General features: G+C 36.8%; 1 protein-coding gene across 4 annotated transcripts in view; it reads right to left on the bottom strand.

Moving 5' to 3' along the window:
- The window catches only part of LOC150080630 (nephrin-like), a 382937-nt gene that overhangs the window by 106328 nt on the left and 261397 nt on the right, over nucleotides 1-15212 (bottom strand). For all 4 annotated transcript variants that reach the window (XM_090381105.1, XM_090381106.1, XM_090381107.1 and 1 more), the window contains exons 5-7: nucleotides 11487-11639; nucleotides 8009-8170; nucleotides 4709-4999 (exon numbers count right to left, since the gene is read on the bottom strand). In XM_090381105.1, coding sequence (XP_090237231.1) covers nucleotides 4709-4999; nucleotides 8009-8170; nucleotides 11487-11639 — 606 coding nt within the window. The remainder of the gene's footprint in view (nucleotides 1-4708; nucleotides 5000-8008; nucleotides 8171-11486; nucleotides 11640-15212) is intronic.

Genomic DNA, 15212 nt, shown 5'->3' with positions numbered 1-15212 from the left:
AGGCAAATATCGCAGAGTAACAGTGCTTTTTATTGTAGTTACATCTTAATAGAATTAACTCGTGTAAAGTCATGGTTAAGGGAAATACAATTGGTTCCTATGGACGATACTCCAGAAATATGAAGATTTACTCAATAAGGCAAGCAGAGTTCTCTAGCTCGTATACAAATCTCACACTAAATACGCATATAAACGGTTATCAGGATAGATGGCGTTCCCCATGGACTTGCATAGGTCAGTGCACCACTTGCATTCTCTATAGGATTTATTTTGGAGAATTTTCCAATTCATTTATCTTCTTGATTTCATTATCTTAAAAAAATAACCACTGAAGTGTGGCGCTGGCGACCATTTAAAGGATAATTGAATACAGAGACCGTGATCTACGCCTGTTATATCCTTGTATTGACAGATCTTCTGCGAAACGCTGGAGATTATTATGAATTACACCTGTCAAAACAGCAAGCCCTCACCTATAAATTGAATCCTTGTCTACTATCGGACAGTACAGCGGTCCATTGTCTGGTCCAGATGGTTAGGAGTCCATTGAATTTTTTACTTTCGTTTTGGTAGCATTAAATGGGATACACATGAGGCCCCTGGTAGGACGTGCTCATGAAATAGTCGAAGCACAGTAGAGTGTAGAGTGTGTTTAGTGTCAAACGGCACCAGGGGTTTCCCCCATCTCCGCGGGCTATACATTGTGGGTGTGAAACAGAACACTGTCAATGCCAGAGGTTTAAAAGTGTATGGATTTTGTACATGTGTAGTGTCGTGTACCGTTGTTTCTCTGGTCATTTAGCCGCTGGGCCCCTAATGGGACCCAACGTTGTCCACACTCTGCCTCGTGGAGGCAGACCAGGTACACCAGGTCCACACTCTGGCAGGTCCTGCCACCTAATTTCCTGAGATTTCAGTGGCAAGGACCTTAAAAAAAATAATAAAATAAATAATAAAAAAAATAAAAAAAATAAAAAATAAAAAAATAAATAAATAAAATAAAAATAATAATAATTAAAAAACAAAAAGTTATAGTTATGGGTCAGCCATAAGAAGTACTATTTATGCAAATAAATGTTAAGTTTTTGGGTGTAGGGCTCATGCAATTTAACAATGGTTCAGACACTAGTAATTATAATTAAAAGAGAGAGAGAGGGGTGGGAAGACTGGGGGAAAAGACAGAAATAAGGGGTCCATAGAGACGATGACCCCCAAATCAGTGGAGCAGGCCCATGCCCCACCAGAGGGAAGAGAGGGGCGGCGAGGGGAGGAGGAGGAGACCAGAAGTCACCTCCCCCTCCAGCCCGGGGAGTGGAGGCAAAGGGCCACGCAAGGGAGCGTGGCTTAAAAAAAAAAAAAAAAAAAAAGATTCTATAGAGTCCCAAAGGAAGGTCTTGTATCAGTCCAAGAATGGTTAGTTTAGTCGTGGTGCCTGTTCTTGATCCCTGTAGATAGCAATAAGTGTCCTCCTTCGGGTGAACAGTCCCTGGGCGAATTTTGTCAACTCCTTATACTCCTCTTGCGAGTCCAACAGGTTTGATTCCCTGTCGCGAGGGAAGTAAGTCAGCTTTGTCATCAGGAGGCCGCGGAGATCCTCATAATTTTCACAGTTGTATATTATGTGAGACCATGTCTCCACTTCCCCACAGACACAGCGGGGATCGTTTACTAATTTAAAACTGTTTAGTTTGGCATTCAGGGCCCCATGACCTGTTAAAAGATACGTAGTGTACAGTCCAGGGTGAAACCTAGATGGTGCTTTTGGGTATAATCTTCCGACATGAGGCAGAAATTTCCTCGTTATTTCCCCTTTTGTGGATTCTGACCACCTATCCTGCCAGACCTGCTGTAGGTGGGTGGCGAGTTTTGTTTTCTCTCTTTTTAGGTTTCCTGTAGGGTAAATGGAGTGGCCCAGGAAGGTGCAGGGAAGCCCTTTTGCGAGATGCTGCACCATGGCACAACGCACCACCTCGAGATCAAGGGGGAGTGCTCCCGCCAGAACCTGCAGAGCATGTGTACTCACAGTGCAGCAGGCCCGTGTAATAGAGAGGAGTATTGTCCGTTGGATGGAATCGAGTGTCCTTCTGTTAACTGCAGCAGTTGCTTTCTGGAACCAGATGGGTGACGCGTAAGTTATGGCTGGTATAAATGTTGTTTTGTAATACAGTCCCAAGGTGTGCCTCTTGAGTCCCCAATCCTCCCTTTTAGCTATTCTTGAGACGAGGGCAGAATATCTCCTTATTTTCTCTCGGATATGTTTCAAGTATGGGTTGAAAGATTGATTCTTGTTCAGTATGATTCCTAGATATTACATCTCACTCACTAGTTTGATAGTTGTATTTTCTACTTTAATATGCGGTGGTCTACAGAGATTTAATGTTCCTTTCAGTAGCATTGAGTAGGTTTTCCTCGGTGAGATCTTAAGAAAATGGACCTTCATCCAGTCTTGTAGAATTTGAATTGCTCGATTTGCCTGGGTTTCCAATTGAAGTCGATTGTCTGCGGCAACAGTCAGTATCAGGTCATCTGCAAATGCCTGTGAGTGGACTTCCCCCAAGTCGAAGGACAGAAACTCATCCAATACCATACTCCAGAGGAGTGGTCCCAGTACCGATCCCTGGGGGCTGCCCCCAGGGATCGGTACTGGGACCACTTCCCCCAAGTCGAAGGACAGAAACTCATCCAATACCACACTCCTCTGGAGTATGGTATTGGATGAGTTTCTGTCCTTCGACTTGGGGGAAGTCCACTCACAGGCATTTGCAGATGACCTGATACTGACTGTTGCCGCAGACAATCGACTTCAATTGGAAACCCAGGCAAATCGAGCAATTCAAATTCTACAAGACTGGATGAAGGTCCATTTTCTTAAGATCTCACCGAGGAAAACCTACTCAATGCTACTGAAAGGAACATTAAATCTCTGTAGACCACCGCATATTAAAGTAGAAAATACAACTATCAAACTAGTGAGTGAGATGTAATATCTAGGAATCATACTGGACAAGAATCAATCTTTCAACCCACACTTGAAACATATCCGAGAGAAAATAAGGAGATATTCTGCCCTCGTCTCAAGAATAGCTAAAAGGGATTGGGGACTCAAGAGGCACACCTTGGGACTGTATTACAAAACAACATTTATACCAGCCATAACTTAATGGGAGCAACACGTTCGTTTTTTTTTTCTTATGGTGAGTCTTGGTAAATTGAAGCATCTACATTAATGATTTATCATTGTGAACGGCTGTCTTCAATTGCACGATCTTTGATCTCCAGCATTTAATTGATTATGAACAAATTTTGAACACACACACACACACACCTGCTTTACGAGTAACACTGGCAACAAGAAAATAATTAAAAATTAATTTAAATGCGTCTCTGGCCATTGTCTGAGTCCTTATACGTTCGTTATTGCAATTACAAATGAAAAGATATATGTCAGACCAAAGTATTGATTTCTAGCTGGCTTCAAAAAGAGATATCTTGCACTATGAATTCTCAGTAGGTGTTTCTAATGAGAGATTTTATTAAGGACATATACTCGCATTTCAAGATGTTTTAATAATCATTCATTTAGAATAAAATTATACGTGTCGTTGAGGTTATATATTAGACTATAAGAGTAGCATTCTGATTTAAACTTCAGTTGGCGGAATGCACTCTCCTGACTTCTCAGAAGAAACAAATTTTCTGCATCTCAAAGTCGATTGTTCATGAGATGAAGTGTGCAGGAGGGGATCAGAGAGGTCCCGAAGCCGTTGTATCTGGACTCTCGATAGCCTAGTAAAGTACCCGATATGCTGTCTAAAATATATAGTGAAAAGTTTCTCCTCTTTCCTCCTTGTCTTCCAATGCCAGATGGACGGAGGGAAAAACAACACATCAGAGGAAACTTTCCAGGTTTCAATATATCAAACAATTTTCGAGTAATCTTTCAAGATAAATGGAACAGATAGTGCGAAATATGTTTGTAGATTTTAAAAGCTTGCTTCGTCTAAAAGAAAATCTTGATTATAATGGTAAACGAGAATTATAAATTTCTGTTTAGCGAATGATCAGGAACCATTTATTTTCCTGCTATTTCTACATTTAAACGTGTTTTTCCTTCTGAATTAATGCCATAATTCACTTATAGTATGGGACTCTTGTTAGCGCAAATCAATGTCACTTACTAATATATAATATTTATGAATTCTGCTCATTCCATTACTTCTTACCCACCCATAGAAGAGTGCATTAAATATCAATCTGACAGTATTATATCGTGCTTTATTTTTTAGTATTTATCAATAATTACCTCAACTATTACATTAATAATATATACCAATGGAAAACAAAGATTATGATTCCAAATATTAAATACCATAATTTAATCGAAGCTTCCCCCACATTAGTCAACAACGCTAAGTTTAAGTAAAAGAGATTAAGTCTGTAATATTTATTATAACCTGGAAAGAGTTTTATTTTTATAGTAAACAACTTTGCCTTTAATAATGACAGCTTTGTAGGAGAATTCATCAGACATCAAAAACATATCTGCACCATTCCAAACGCAGAAACACAGAAAACTTGCTTTATACGATAATTACGAGGGAGGTAAATTCCCAAATGTTATTTCACAAGCTCAAGCTCTGATCTTGACGATTATAATTCTTTATTTATCTAAAGGTTGAATTTATTTCATAATAAAGAGGATACTTACAGTATACTCGTAATTTAACCGTGGCCACCAGTGGTTCCCTAATCATAGAATTTAATGCTTCGCATCTGTAAAGGCCATTATTATCTGCAGCATCTACTATCACAGTGAGAGTATTGGTGGTCACATGACCTGTTACGGAATAAGTAGGATCGATCTGCACGTTTTTACGATACCAAATTACTTGCGGAGGTGGGTTGCCGCCTCTGGAAATACACCCTAGTGTTAAAGTGTCACCGGCAATAACAATATCCCCCTCATGATAGCCTTCAATCACAGGTGGGTCAGGAGGATCTGCAATAAGAGAACAAAAATAATCATTGCGAAACACACGGCGATCGTGATGGCGCAATTTATGTCTGCACGCCATTTGCGACCTGAAATTTGTTGCAACATCTAAAGAATTAAATACAGTACTCGTTTCATTTCCTTAATGTCAGATTTACGTGTGTTTCATCTCATTTCATTTTATTACCATTTAAAATAAATTTTACAAGTTTAAAAAATGAAAGAAACTATCCTTTTTTAAATGAAGGCAATAAACACGCATTTTGTAATTCTTTTAGCATTTCCTGAAAGTTTTCTGCCAGTACACTCCTTGAAGAAACTCTGCCCACCGAATTACTCTGTTGCTGGACAAACAAAGAGAGCATGAAGCACTTGGGTGTCAGCTATCATTGTGAATTCAACGATTCACCTATCATCGTGAATTCGAGAAAGAAGCGGTGCATTTGCGAACGACAGAAATGTAAAGTTATGTCAAGTAGCTTTGTTTCGTGCAGAGGTGAGTTCCGAGGGAACACAACGCCGTGATTTGAAATGCATTGTATCTCAACACAACGTTCTCAAAAGTACTCAATTTACATTCAGAAAGCATCTGATTGACCGTACTGTTTAGCCAGCATTCTGCATTCGAGTAGCAAGAATTCGTTGGCATTTTATTCGACCATTTGACCATACCAAGAGACAAAAACTTTCTTGTACATTATGAGAGTTTGTTAAACTGGAGAGAAAACGCGTACATAAGCTTCAACTCCCGTTAAGTGGATGCTCATTTCGTTATTAGTACAGACATGCTTCTTTTTAAATAAAATAGGAAGACGTAAAAATAAGAATTTGCACAGAAATAACCAAAATTTTCATTCTTTGTAGTAATCTGAAAGAGCAATGCTTTTACCGAAAGGACCATTGTCATTTCAGTAAAAGGACAAAATATGAACTGGCAGAAGGTCACTTCCAGTAAAGGAACTGAAAAGGTTCCTTCATCAGCGTATATTTAAAATGTACATACACGCAGTTTCAGCTGTTTTAAGCGTAGGTTGATAAAGGAAGGATTCATTTTAAGAGAAATTTCTCCTTTTGAATTTGTTTTTGGGTGAAGTTGGGATAATAGCTTTACTGGAATTTATTTATTTATTTCGGTAAAGTAATTTATTTATTATTGATCATAAGTTAGCTACGGCGAATGCAAGAGGAAGCGATCGGATGCTAAAATATAGATGCGGATCTAAAAATATGCACGTGGATCTGAGCCTCTACAGCGGACGGTAAAACGTACCAAGGTTGAAATGTTCCCTACTCTTTCTTGCATGTACAGGTATGGAATTTACAGCTCCAATAAAACAATCAATCGAAAAGCAGCATCCTGTAGAACGAGGCAGACTGTCTTACTGGTGGTATTGATGAGCACAATTGCGACTGTTGAGAAACCACTATGCGAAAGTGAAGCCACTATATGGGGCAACTTCCCAACGGACCTGATCATTGGACCATTTTGATTCAAAGTGAGAAGTGTGGTACAACTTATTTGCATCAGTTGGACGATAACTACCATGCACTGTGACCGTCGCATAGTACTGTACACTCTCCTTCAAAAAAGGAATCCTGACATACATGGGTTCTCACATCTGATGTTCCAGTTCATCCCATTGGTGTGTGTTCCATTAACTTCAAATGTGGACTCTGCGTTAGCCATTCCAATTTTTTTTCACATCCCACGACTCGAACAGCATCGACGGTATGTCATGGCGTTATGCGCTATCACTCTTCAATGAAAACCGAGGCTATGGAGTTTCGTACATATTGTATTCCACCTCAGCCGCTGTTTACGCCGTAAATGGTTGAAGTTTTGCAGAGATGTCCGGATGTCTTAGCTGATGAAATTGTCGTATTACCCTTTGGTCATGATCAGCGAGCTACCCTGATCTACCTGTGAGTTGCTCGACGGTGGTGGTGGTGCATTCACGTTTTCATTTTACGATAATCTAGACGATATTCAACCACGGATGTTGCAGGCTGTCAGCAATTGCACGAATCGACAAGCCGGCAGTGAGACATTCGACAATAACATCCCTCTAGAAATGGGGCAGCTCGATTGTATGTGCCATGACGAAAACAACTAACTTGTGTGGCTCACACACCTTTCTTCCGTATCTGTCTGGGTCATTTATTTATCCGGGAATGTCCAGTGGATTAGGAAAACAAAAGTTAGGACAAAATTTTAGAGGGTAGTGTACGTCCATCATTTATTCTTGAAGTACCATCACTACACAACTGGGACCATTGCATATCATAATCAATCTCTATGCAAATAATTTATGTACCTCATATATCGTAAATGAGGTGTCATTGGGGATATCTGAAAGTTTGTAGATGTTATGGAAATCCTTATACAATACCAGAGGCTCAAGATGGTATTCAATGGGAGGATTAGGACTGAAAAATGCTAAGAAAGTTTTAGCTTTATAAAATAAGTTTGTACTTAGTCTCTCTTTATAGTGATATCTTAAATTCGTTATTTTTATCTACTCTATCTTTTAGATATTATTGATGATTTAATAAAGTTAAAGCTTTCTTCTGAACTGTAAATTAATACTGAATGCGAGACTAAATCTTTAAAATCTACCAATAAAAAGATGAAAGCCAGCCCAGCTTTTCAAGGTGTACTGAATTATTTACTGGTATATCCAAGACGCAACAGGCTTTAAATAGCACGCCATCAAAAGGGAGTTTTCACAAAGGACGTTGTCCAGAGAGATATAATCTTGTATGTTCCGATTTTCATAAAATGAATCGCGCGTTTTTCGCAGTAATATATACATTTATTTTAAACCAAAATATAGTCATTATTTGGTTGTGCATACTTCGCAATTTTTATACGCACGTATTTAATTTCTCTCATATAAGTATTCACATAATTTCTTTGGACTATAAACAAACAAACATTGTACTAATATTAGAAACCGCCTGATCAGTAAATAACATTAATTTTACAGTGATTCCTCAAATTAAAAATATACTTACGAAGCACACTAAGGATGACAGTTGTCCTCCATCCTTTCTCCAGTGCTCGGTGTTGAGCTTCACAGGTGTATCGGGCCATATTATCATAAACAGTAGGATAAAGGATAAGGGTGCAGGAAGAAGTGTATTTCCAACCGTCAGCTACTGATTTTTGTAGAGGGGCTATTTTGAAAAAAAATAAAAATATATATTTTTTTTTTCAGTGGAGAAACGAAACGAAATACTATAGATAAAAAATTTACTCAATAAAGGATCACTATAATTTTATTTATTAGTACTTTTTACAGAGAAGCAATGAAAATGAGCATATTGACACAAGAGGTGTGTCAAAGGAAAATTGTGTGTAAGGGTAATGCAACTATATTGCCACCATATATCCATTCCTCCAATCAGCAACGGCAACAAACATAATATCCAATGATTCAGCTACAACGTACAGTATATGGACAACCTATGTAATATGTATGGAAAAAAAAATTGTCGAATTTCTATTGGCCCCATTTTTATGGAATTTGGAAGACTTCGACAAATCATTCTAAAAGATCCAGATATAAACTTTTATGAAGATTCATCCACTAGGACTCGAGTTATTGCATATGGACAGGCGGAAAAAGAAATGTTGTTGTTGGGTTTTAAGAACATCAGCAACTTAGGTTATATTGCGCCGTATATATCGTTTCTAAATTTATTATGTTCTGTGGTCTGCTTGCTGGACGAAATACTTGAGTTTCCGGGAGAAAAAAGCCATGCTACGCTCGCCTAATTCAGCCACGTTTTGAAATGACCAATTAAAATCCCTTCCGTCATTGACGTGACTCGAACCCTGGTCTTTTCCACACGGCATTGGGATGATGATGATTATACCAACTGTGCTAACAACTAGGGCGGAAAAAAAATAATAACTGCTGAATTCGTCTGAATTTAATGAAAGTTTTCATGGCCCGAAAAATCTTTCTAAAAGAGCCAAATATAAAATTATATGAACACACACACACCCCCCGGATTAATAAAATTGAAATGCATTTTGGGGAAACTTTTAGGCAAAATTTGATGGCTGCCATTTTTTCCGATATAAAAAAATGCGTGTTCACTTTTTTAAATTCATTTTTTATTTACCATATTTTCTTTGGATACTTAAGGAACAACAGAGCGAAGCACTTTCTCTCCCTCTTTTTCTCATTGCCGACACGTTTAAGAGTTAATTAAAAATTTTACAGCACATTTTCGAATTTAAAAGAAGTCTCTACTTAACCACCACCAGTACTTTTGCCTGAAGCACTCTCTTTAATCCTAGTTTCAATAGCTGATAGCCCAGCTTTTACTTCCTTTTATACTTCACTGTCATTGCTCATTATTAAAATCATGGTTGACAAGCTGATTTCTCTTAGTTTTTTTGAAAATTCAATTTCGTGACATAACTTTTGCTAGCTACACAAAGACGCAAGAAAGTGCTGATGAACTGAGTGGGACATTTCTGACTAAGCTGAAAAAAAGCCAGGATACAGGCTTAAAAAAGCCAGGCACATTTTGCCTTGGAGACCGTGTGTTTAAAACGCTCAAGTGCAAAATGCTGATCTATTGTTCAAAGTTTTACACGAGGCTCCTACAACATCTAATTATGCTGGAGCTCTTACTTCAGTACATGCGCAGAAAGTATTTTATTCTTTTAATTTGTAATGCACACGTATAAACGTAGGGACTTTTTTATTCGGCCATATTATTATGGAGTTTTCGGAGCAGTGGCTTTTTGCGTATAGGGCCCCCTAAATAATTAAAACGCTGTTGCATTGTGCGGATAACAACTTTGTCCATGTTCCTCTTTGTGAAATGGCTGCGATGTGATTTTTTGCGACTTTTATCTCAAATATCTTTTGTTTTTTAACAAAAAGTTTTACGTTTTCGTGAGACGTTGTTCATTTTTAATGATGATCCTTTGCTATTGTCAGGCTCAGCTCATTCAATGTCGTGTCCAAGAAAACATCCATTCTTCTTTGTCGCTTCGTTTTCAACCCTTTTATTTCCCTTCCAATTGCACTTTGTTCAGTGAAAGCATTCTTTTAGATGTCTTTTGTGTCTACTTTTATTTTTGCTGCTCATAAATCTCCATTTTTTTTCAGTTCTCATTCGTCTTATGTTTTACTTAGTAGAGGATAGAAAAATTCATTACTTTGACTTTTAATAATATCTGCAGAATAATTCCAATCGCCTTTTTTTAATTAATAAACAAAGGTGATTTAAGTGAAACCCTCACTTGGAGCTTTTCTACATCGTGCAATTATTAACACGCATTTCCATTCATTATGACGTCAAGAATTCATTCTTTTCAGATGGCGCTAGCTCATTTGCTGCAGCAAAGTTTCCGGTGAAGATTCTAATTTATTCTAAGTATATATAATTAAAGAAATAAATAATCAACATATTATAATCTTTCTCCTTATTTGATAAATTATTTTAATTAAAACTGACATTATCACATTGCAGCAGAGTTCGTTTACGAGGTGAAAAAATAACAAAACAAAAACGGGTTATTCATGGGTTACTATATGTAGATGAGTCGGTGACTCATCTAGACATAGTAACCTGTGAATAAACCGTTCATGCAGTTAGTCTTAAGTACCGCCTGTTGAATAGAAAGTGTTTTATGTTCATTCGCATTTTCAAACGAGTAATTGTACTAATCGGCAAATTTGCATCAAATTTTGCTTAAAAATTAGAGAAAAATGCAACTGAAGCATGCAAAAAAATAACTTTCGCAAGATGCCATGTGTTGTTGGAACACTTTTCGGTGGCCTCAAAGTTTAAAGACTGCTGGTTGTCTATCGAACTTGATCTCTCTCTCTCTGACTGCTCTTTAGCTTCAAAAACCAATGATTCAATCACTCATGTTAGTGATTTGGTCAGGAGTGACCGATGTTTAACTATCCTGAAGTTGCTAGTGAAATTAGTATTTCTTATTGGACTGCCAATCAATCTTAAGATTTGGAAATACAAAGTGTATTTGTGCTTGCATAATGACAAAGCCCTTGCATACCTTGAGCTTTCCATTCAAAAATTTCTTGCAAAGCATTCCTACACTGTGGTTCTCCTTCCTCCATACTCTCCGGATTTAGCTGCGTGTGATTTTTCCTCTGAAGCTTAACAACCCTTTGAACTGTCACAGATTTGCAATGACTGAGAAAACTTTTCAGAACGCGATACAGGAAGTATTAGTAACTCCAAATAAAGTTTATTTGAAATTCTTCTAGAAGTTGCAGAAGCGTTGGAGTTTGTGTTGGAATTCATCAAGGAGGAAGTAGAAGGAGAATCCTTCGAAGAGGTGGTAATGTTATCACTTCCCAAATATTAGTTAAATCCCAGAACTTTTTGAATCACACCTCGTATATCTGAATAAATCCGAGTTACACAGACATATAGCGCAACAAAGCCATTAAATATGGAGCTCGAAGATGAGATAAAAGGTTAGGAATTGTAACCTTACCTTGAATTAACTCAATGTCATTTCTGAGCCACTTGAGATGCGTCGCTGGTTTACTCCCAAAGGCCTTACAGTTAAGTAGCAACTTTTCTCCTTGCTTAATTTCGATGTCTCGGCCTGAAGGAAGGTCGTTAATTGCAAGCACTTGGGGTGGAACTGCAGGGATGGTAAGAGATAGGGAAGAGATTTAGCATTAATACAAAGACACATAATAGACAATATTGCTTTTATTTGTAGCTGAAAGTAAAGGTAAAGAATTAGACATGTTACCAAGTAAATCATTATATATATATATGCAAAAACTGTTTAGACTGCATCAGAAATATTCCAAAATACTAAATAAAGTATTGTAAGACTGGGAATATGCTGTAATATTGATTCAGAATTTCTTCCAATAATTTCTAAAGTATTTTGTAAAATACTACATATGAATTAAAACGCATGCGAATCGAATGTAAGTTACTGTTTTTACGTATAAGTTATAATCTTAAATAACGGACGTTATTTAAGACGTCACTGTTTACAAGGAATATAAACTTTATGTAAAGAAATATATATAATACAGGGATAGCAAGTTTCAGTTGAATATCCAACCATAGTGTATAAGTCACATCAGTGCATTATATTATAAGAAGATAACAAGCGGATCTTTGCAACGAATAGGAAACTAGAATATAAATATAAGAAAGATAAGCAAACAGGTAATTAAGCTTGAATTGGATCTTCTGTTTTAACAGCGGTGTCAAGGGATTCGTCTGGGCATTAATTTTGTAATCGCAGCACTCCATCTTTTAAAAATTCATTTTGTAAAAATGAATGCCTGTTATAACTCCCAAGGCGCGACTGATTGTATTCTTGTATTCCAACACCTATTGTTTTTCAATGACGTCACTGATGTTTATGGGTTATTATAAATTGTCCAATAAAATTTTGGAATTAAAAAAATCCTTCTTGAAGAGAAACATCAAGAGCAACCACTCTCGGAAAACTTTTAAGACGAATTACTTTTAAATGCAGTTTTAAAATCAGCGACAATCATGTGTAAGTGCTCCACGAGAGAGAGAGATTCAACTTAGTTCACAGAGGGATAAGCATCTAATGATATCGCACATAACTTGGTGATGCTTTCACTCCACTACTGATTATAGTAATTAGCGCTAATTTCTAAAAGCACTAATTAGGTTGCGATAAACTTATTTTTAAACTTGCTTGCATCAAGAAATGTCCTTTTTGAAAGTAGCAATATCAACGATTTTCATTTCTTCTCCAAAAGAAGCAACTTTTGGAGAAATAGTGGAACCCTTCTTCACAGCACTCCGACATCTTTTAAAAATTCATGCCTCCTCTGAGAGTAGGCAAAGAGATCCCCTTGCCACCTCCAAAAGGTTGCATGATACATTAAGATTATTGTGACTTGGGACTTAAGTCACCATGTAGGCATTAGAAATCTAAGTGCCTAGTTGCTTGTAATATGGAGTCACTTGAAAAATGAATGCAAAATCATGGATACGTAAAATAGCCAAAAATCATAATTTCAAGGAATATAGTTTTGCTCTTAAGTAGGATTTTTCTAGACCGATAAAAACATACAATATTATATATAAAACCACAAAAAAACTCCTAAAAACAATGATAACACAGTCCAAATTTAATTATGTAAAATAGATAGTGGGATTAAAACATTATTTTCCATATGACTGGATGTCATACCAGAGTTTTAAAAAAGTTACCATGTTTGCCCTTTCAGTTGCCCGTTTACAGAGAGATTTTAAGCAAGATATGAACGTCATGAAATATGACAGTACAGTTAAAAATAGCAAAAGCCAAACTCTGATTTCCTTTAAGGTATTATGTGACAAAAGGGCATTTTACATGCGAGATTTTGTCAACGATATAAACGTTTCTAGTAGAAAGATGAACTGTTGAATGAAAGTAAAAAGAAGGATATCGTACGAAAAATGCAATATAAAAACAATGCATTATGGTTAATTCTTCAATAATGGCTCTTAAATATTTAAAAATGATTACTATAACCGTGGTTAGAAGAATTATTATTATTGTAACTGGAGAATTATAAAAACGAGAACCAAACTTTTTTGTAAATTTGAAGCACTGTAAACCAAGAAACGTGCAATTTAAAATGACAGTAATAGTCAAAGATACTTCTTCATGCGGTAATTTAAGTTTTTATACTAGGTCATGAAGATAATTCTTATTTTTATTAATCTTTATTTAAAAAAAAACAACAAATATTACTTGTGAAACTGAAACATTTTTATGTAATGTAAAATCAATATTGAAGGATGTGGATGGAGTTTTTTTTTTATAAATATATAAAATTCGTTGAACATAATATTAATTCTTTACATACTATTTTCTTTTTTGGTCCGCGTGACATGCAAGTACACGGTATTTGCTAAGTTCTCTGAGTACAGGTTGAATTATTGGCTGCAACGTTTTAAAATATTGATGTTTTCAAACAGACTGTCAGTAAAGGTAACGCGTAATTTCTATTATTAATAACTTTTTTCCAACAAATCTCTTTATAATAAGAATCTGTAAAGGATGCACTCAATTGCCAAAATATTCGAAACCTTTAGCAGTTGGCTTCAACAGAAAATTAAATATACGTTATGTAAATATAAGTGGTCACATAGTACGATCACAAGTTCCTTGATATCATATAAATACTTAACGCATTCCTGGGACTTCTTATTTAATCCGGCCATGAGGAAGACAGGGATCTTTCCGATTTTCAAAAAGGTGTTATTGTCGGAGCATGTTTGAGAAAACAAAGAAATCACTGGTATGCCGAAAGCAGCCATCTTCAAAGTATAGAGTGAGTGAAAGACGAAAGGAGAGGAAGAAATGAGGCAAAAATTTGATACTCCAAGAGCTAAACTGCAGAAATTTAAAGAGAATTCTATGTCAGAATGGAAGGCCCAGAGTGCAACAAGTGACTAAAAAATTCTATTTAGACAAAAAAAAAGACCCAATTCCAACAGAATTATGCGGCGGAAGTTGATGAATCTGGGATCAATCTCGATCGCAGATCAATTTAGACTGTTTTGCCCCAGTGGTAGGTGAAAGCGTGATGTGAACATCATGAAGCAATGCATTCGACTGTCTCGTATCCACCACTCAATCGGCTGGAGGTGGTATGGGGGAATGGACTGGATCCGTTTGTACCGGTAAGAAGATCATTCTACCTCAATAAACATCTTTCTGTCGTATCGGATCAACTTCACCCTGCAATGCTTCATTTTTACCCGGATTGTAATTAATTCTTTCAAGACGGCAACGCAGCTATCCATCGTGAAAAAATTGTATCTGAATGGTTCGAGGAACATTTTCAAGATTACCTTGGACACCTAATTCTCCAGATCTGAACCCAAATGGGAATGACTGGGGTATGTTGGAAAGGGCATTTCGGTTTCCCAGTTCTCTGTTGATCACAATACAGTGGCTGACAAATATTCTGATGGAAGAATTGTAAAATCTGGAACTAGACTTCCTAGAGATACCTAATGGAACCTATGCTATGACGAGTACGGGCTGTAATTCTGGAAAAAAAGATGGCCCTACTAGATATTAAATAAAGGTTTCTAATTTTTGGCCAGTGAGTGTAAAATGATTTACATGTCTCCGCAGATTGGGTTAAAATGAATCAGAATTTTATCTGCATCAGTCACATTAAACTGATATACAAAATCAAAGGAAGAAAAATTT

The sequence above is a fragment of the Mastigoproctus giganteus genome, chromosome 9, assembly GCF_048544385.1.
Source record: "Mastigoproctus giganteus isolate SK-2022 chromosome 9, ASM4854438v1, whole genome shotgun sequence".
Classification (NCBI taxonomy): Eukaryota; Metazoa; Arthropoda; class Arachnida; order Uropygi; family Thelyphonidae; genus Mastigoproctus; species Mastigoproctus giganteus.
This window is presented reverse-complemented; position numbering and strand designations above follow the sequence as displayed.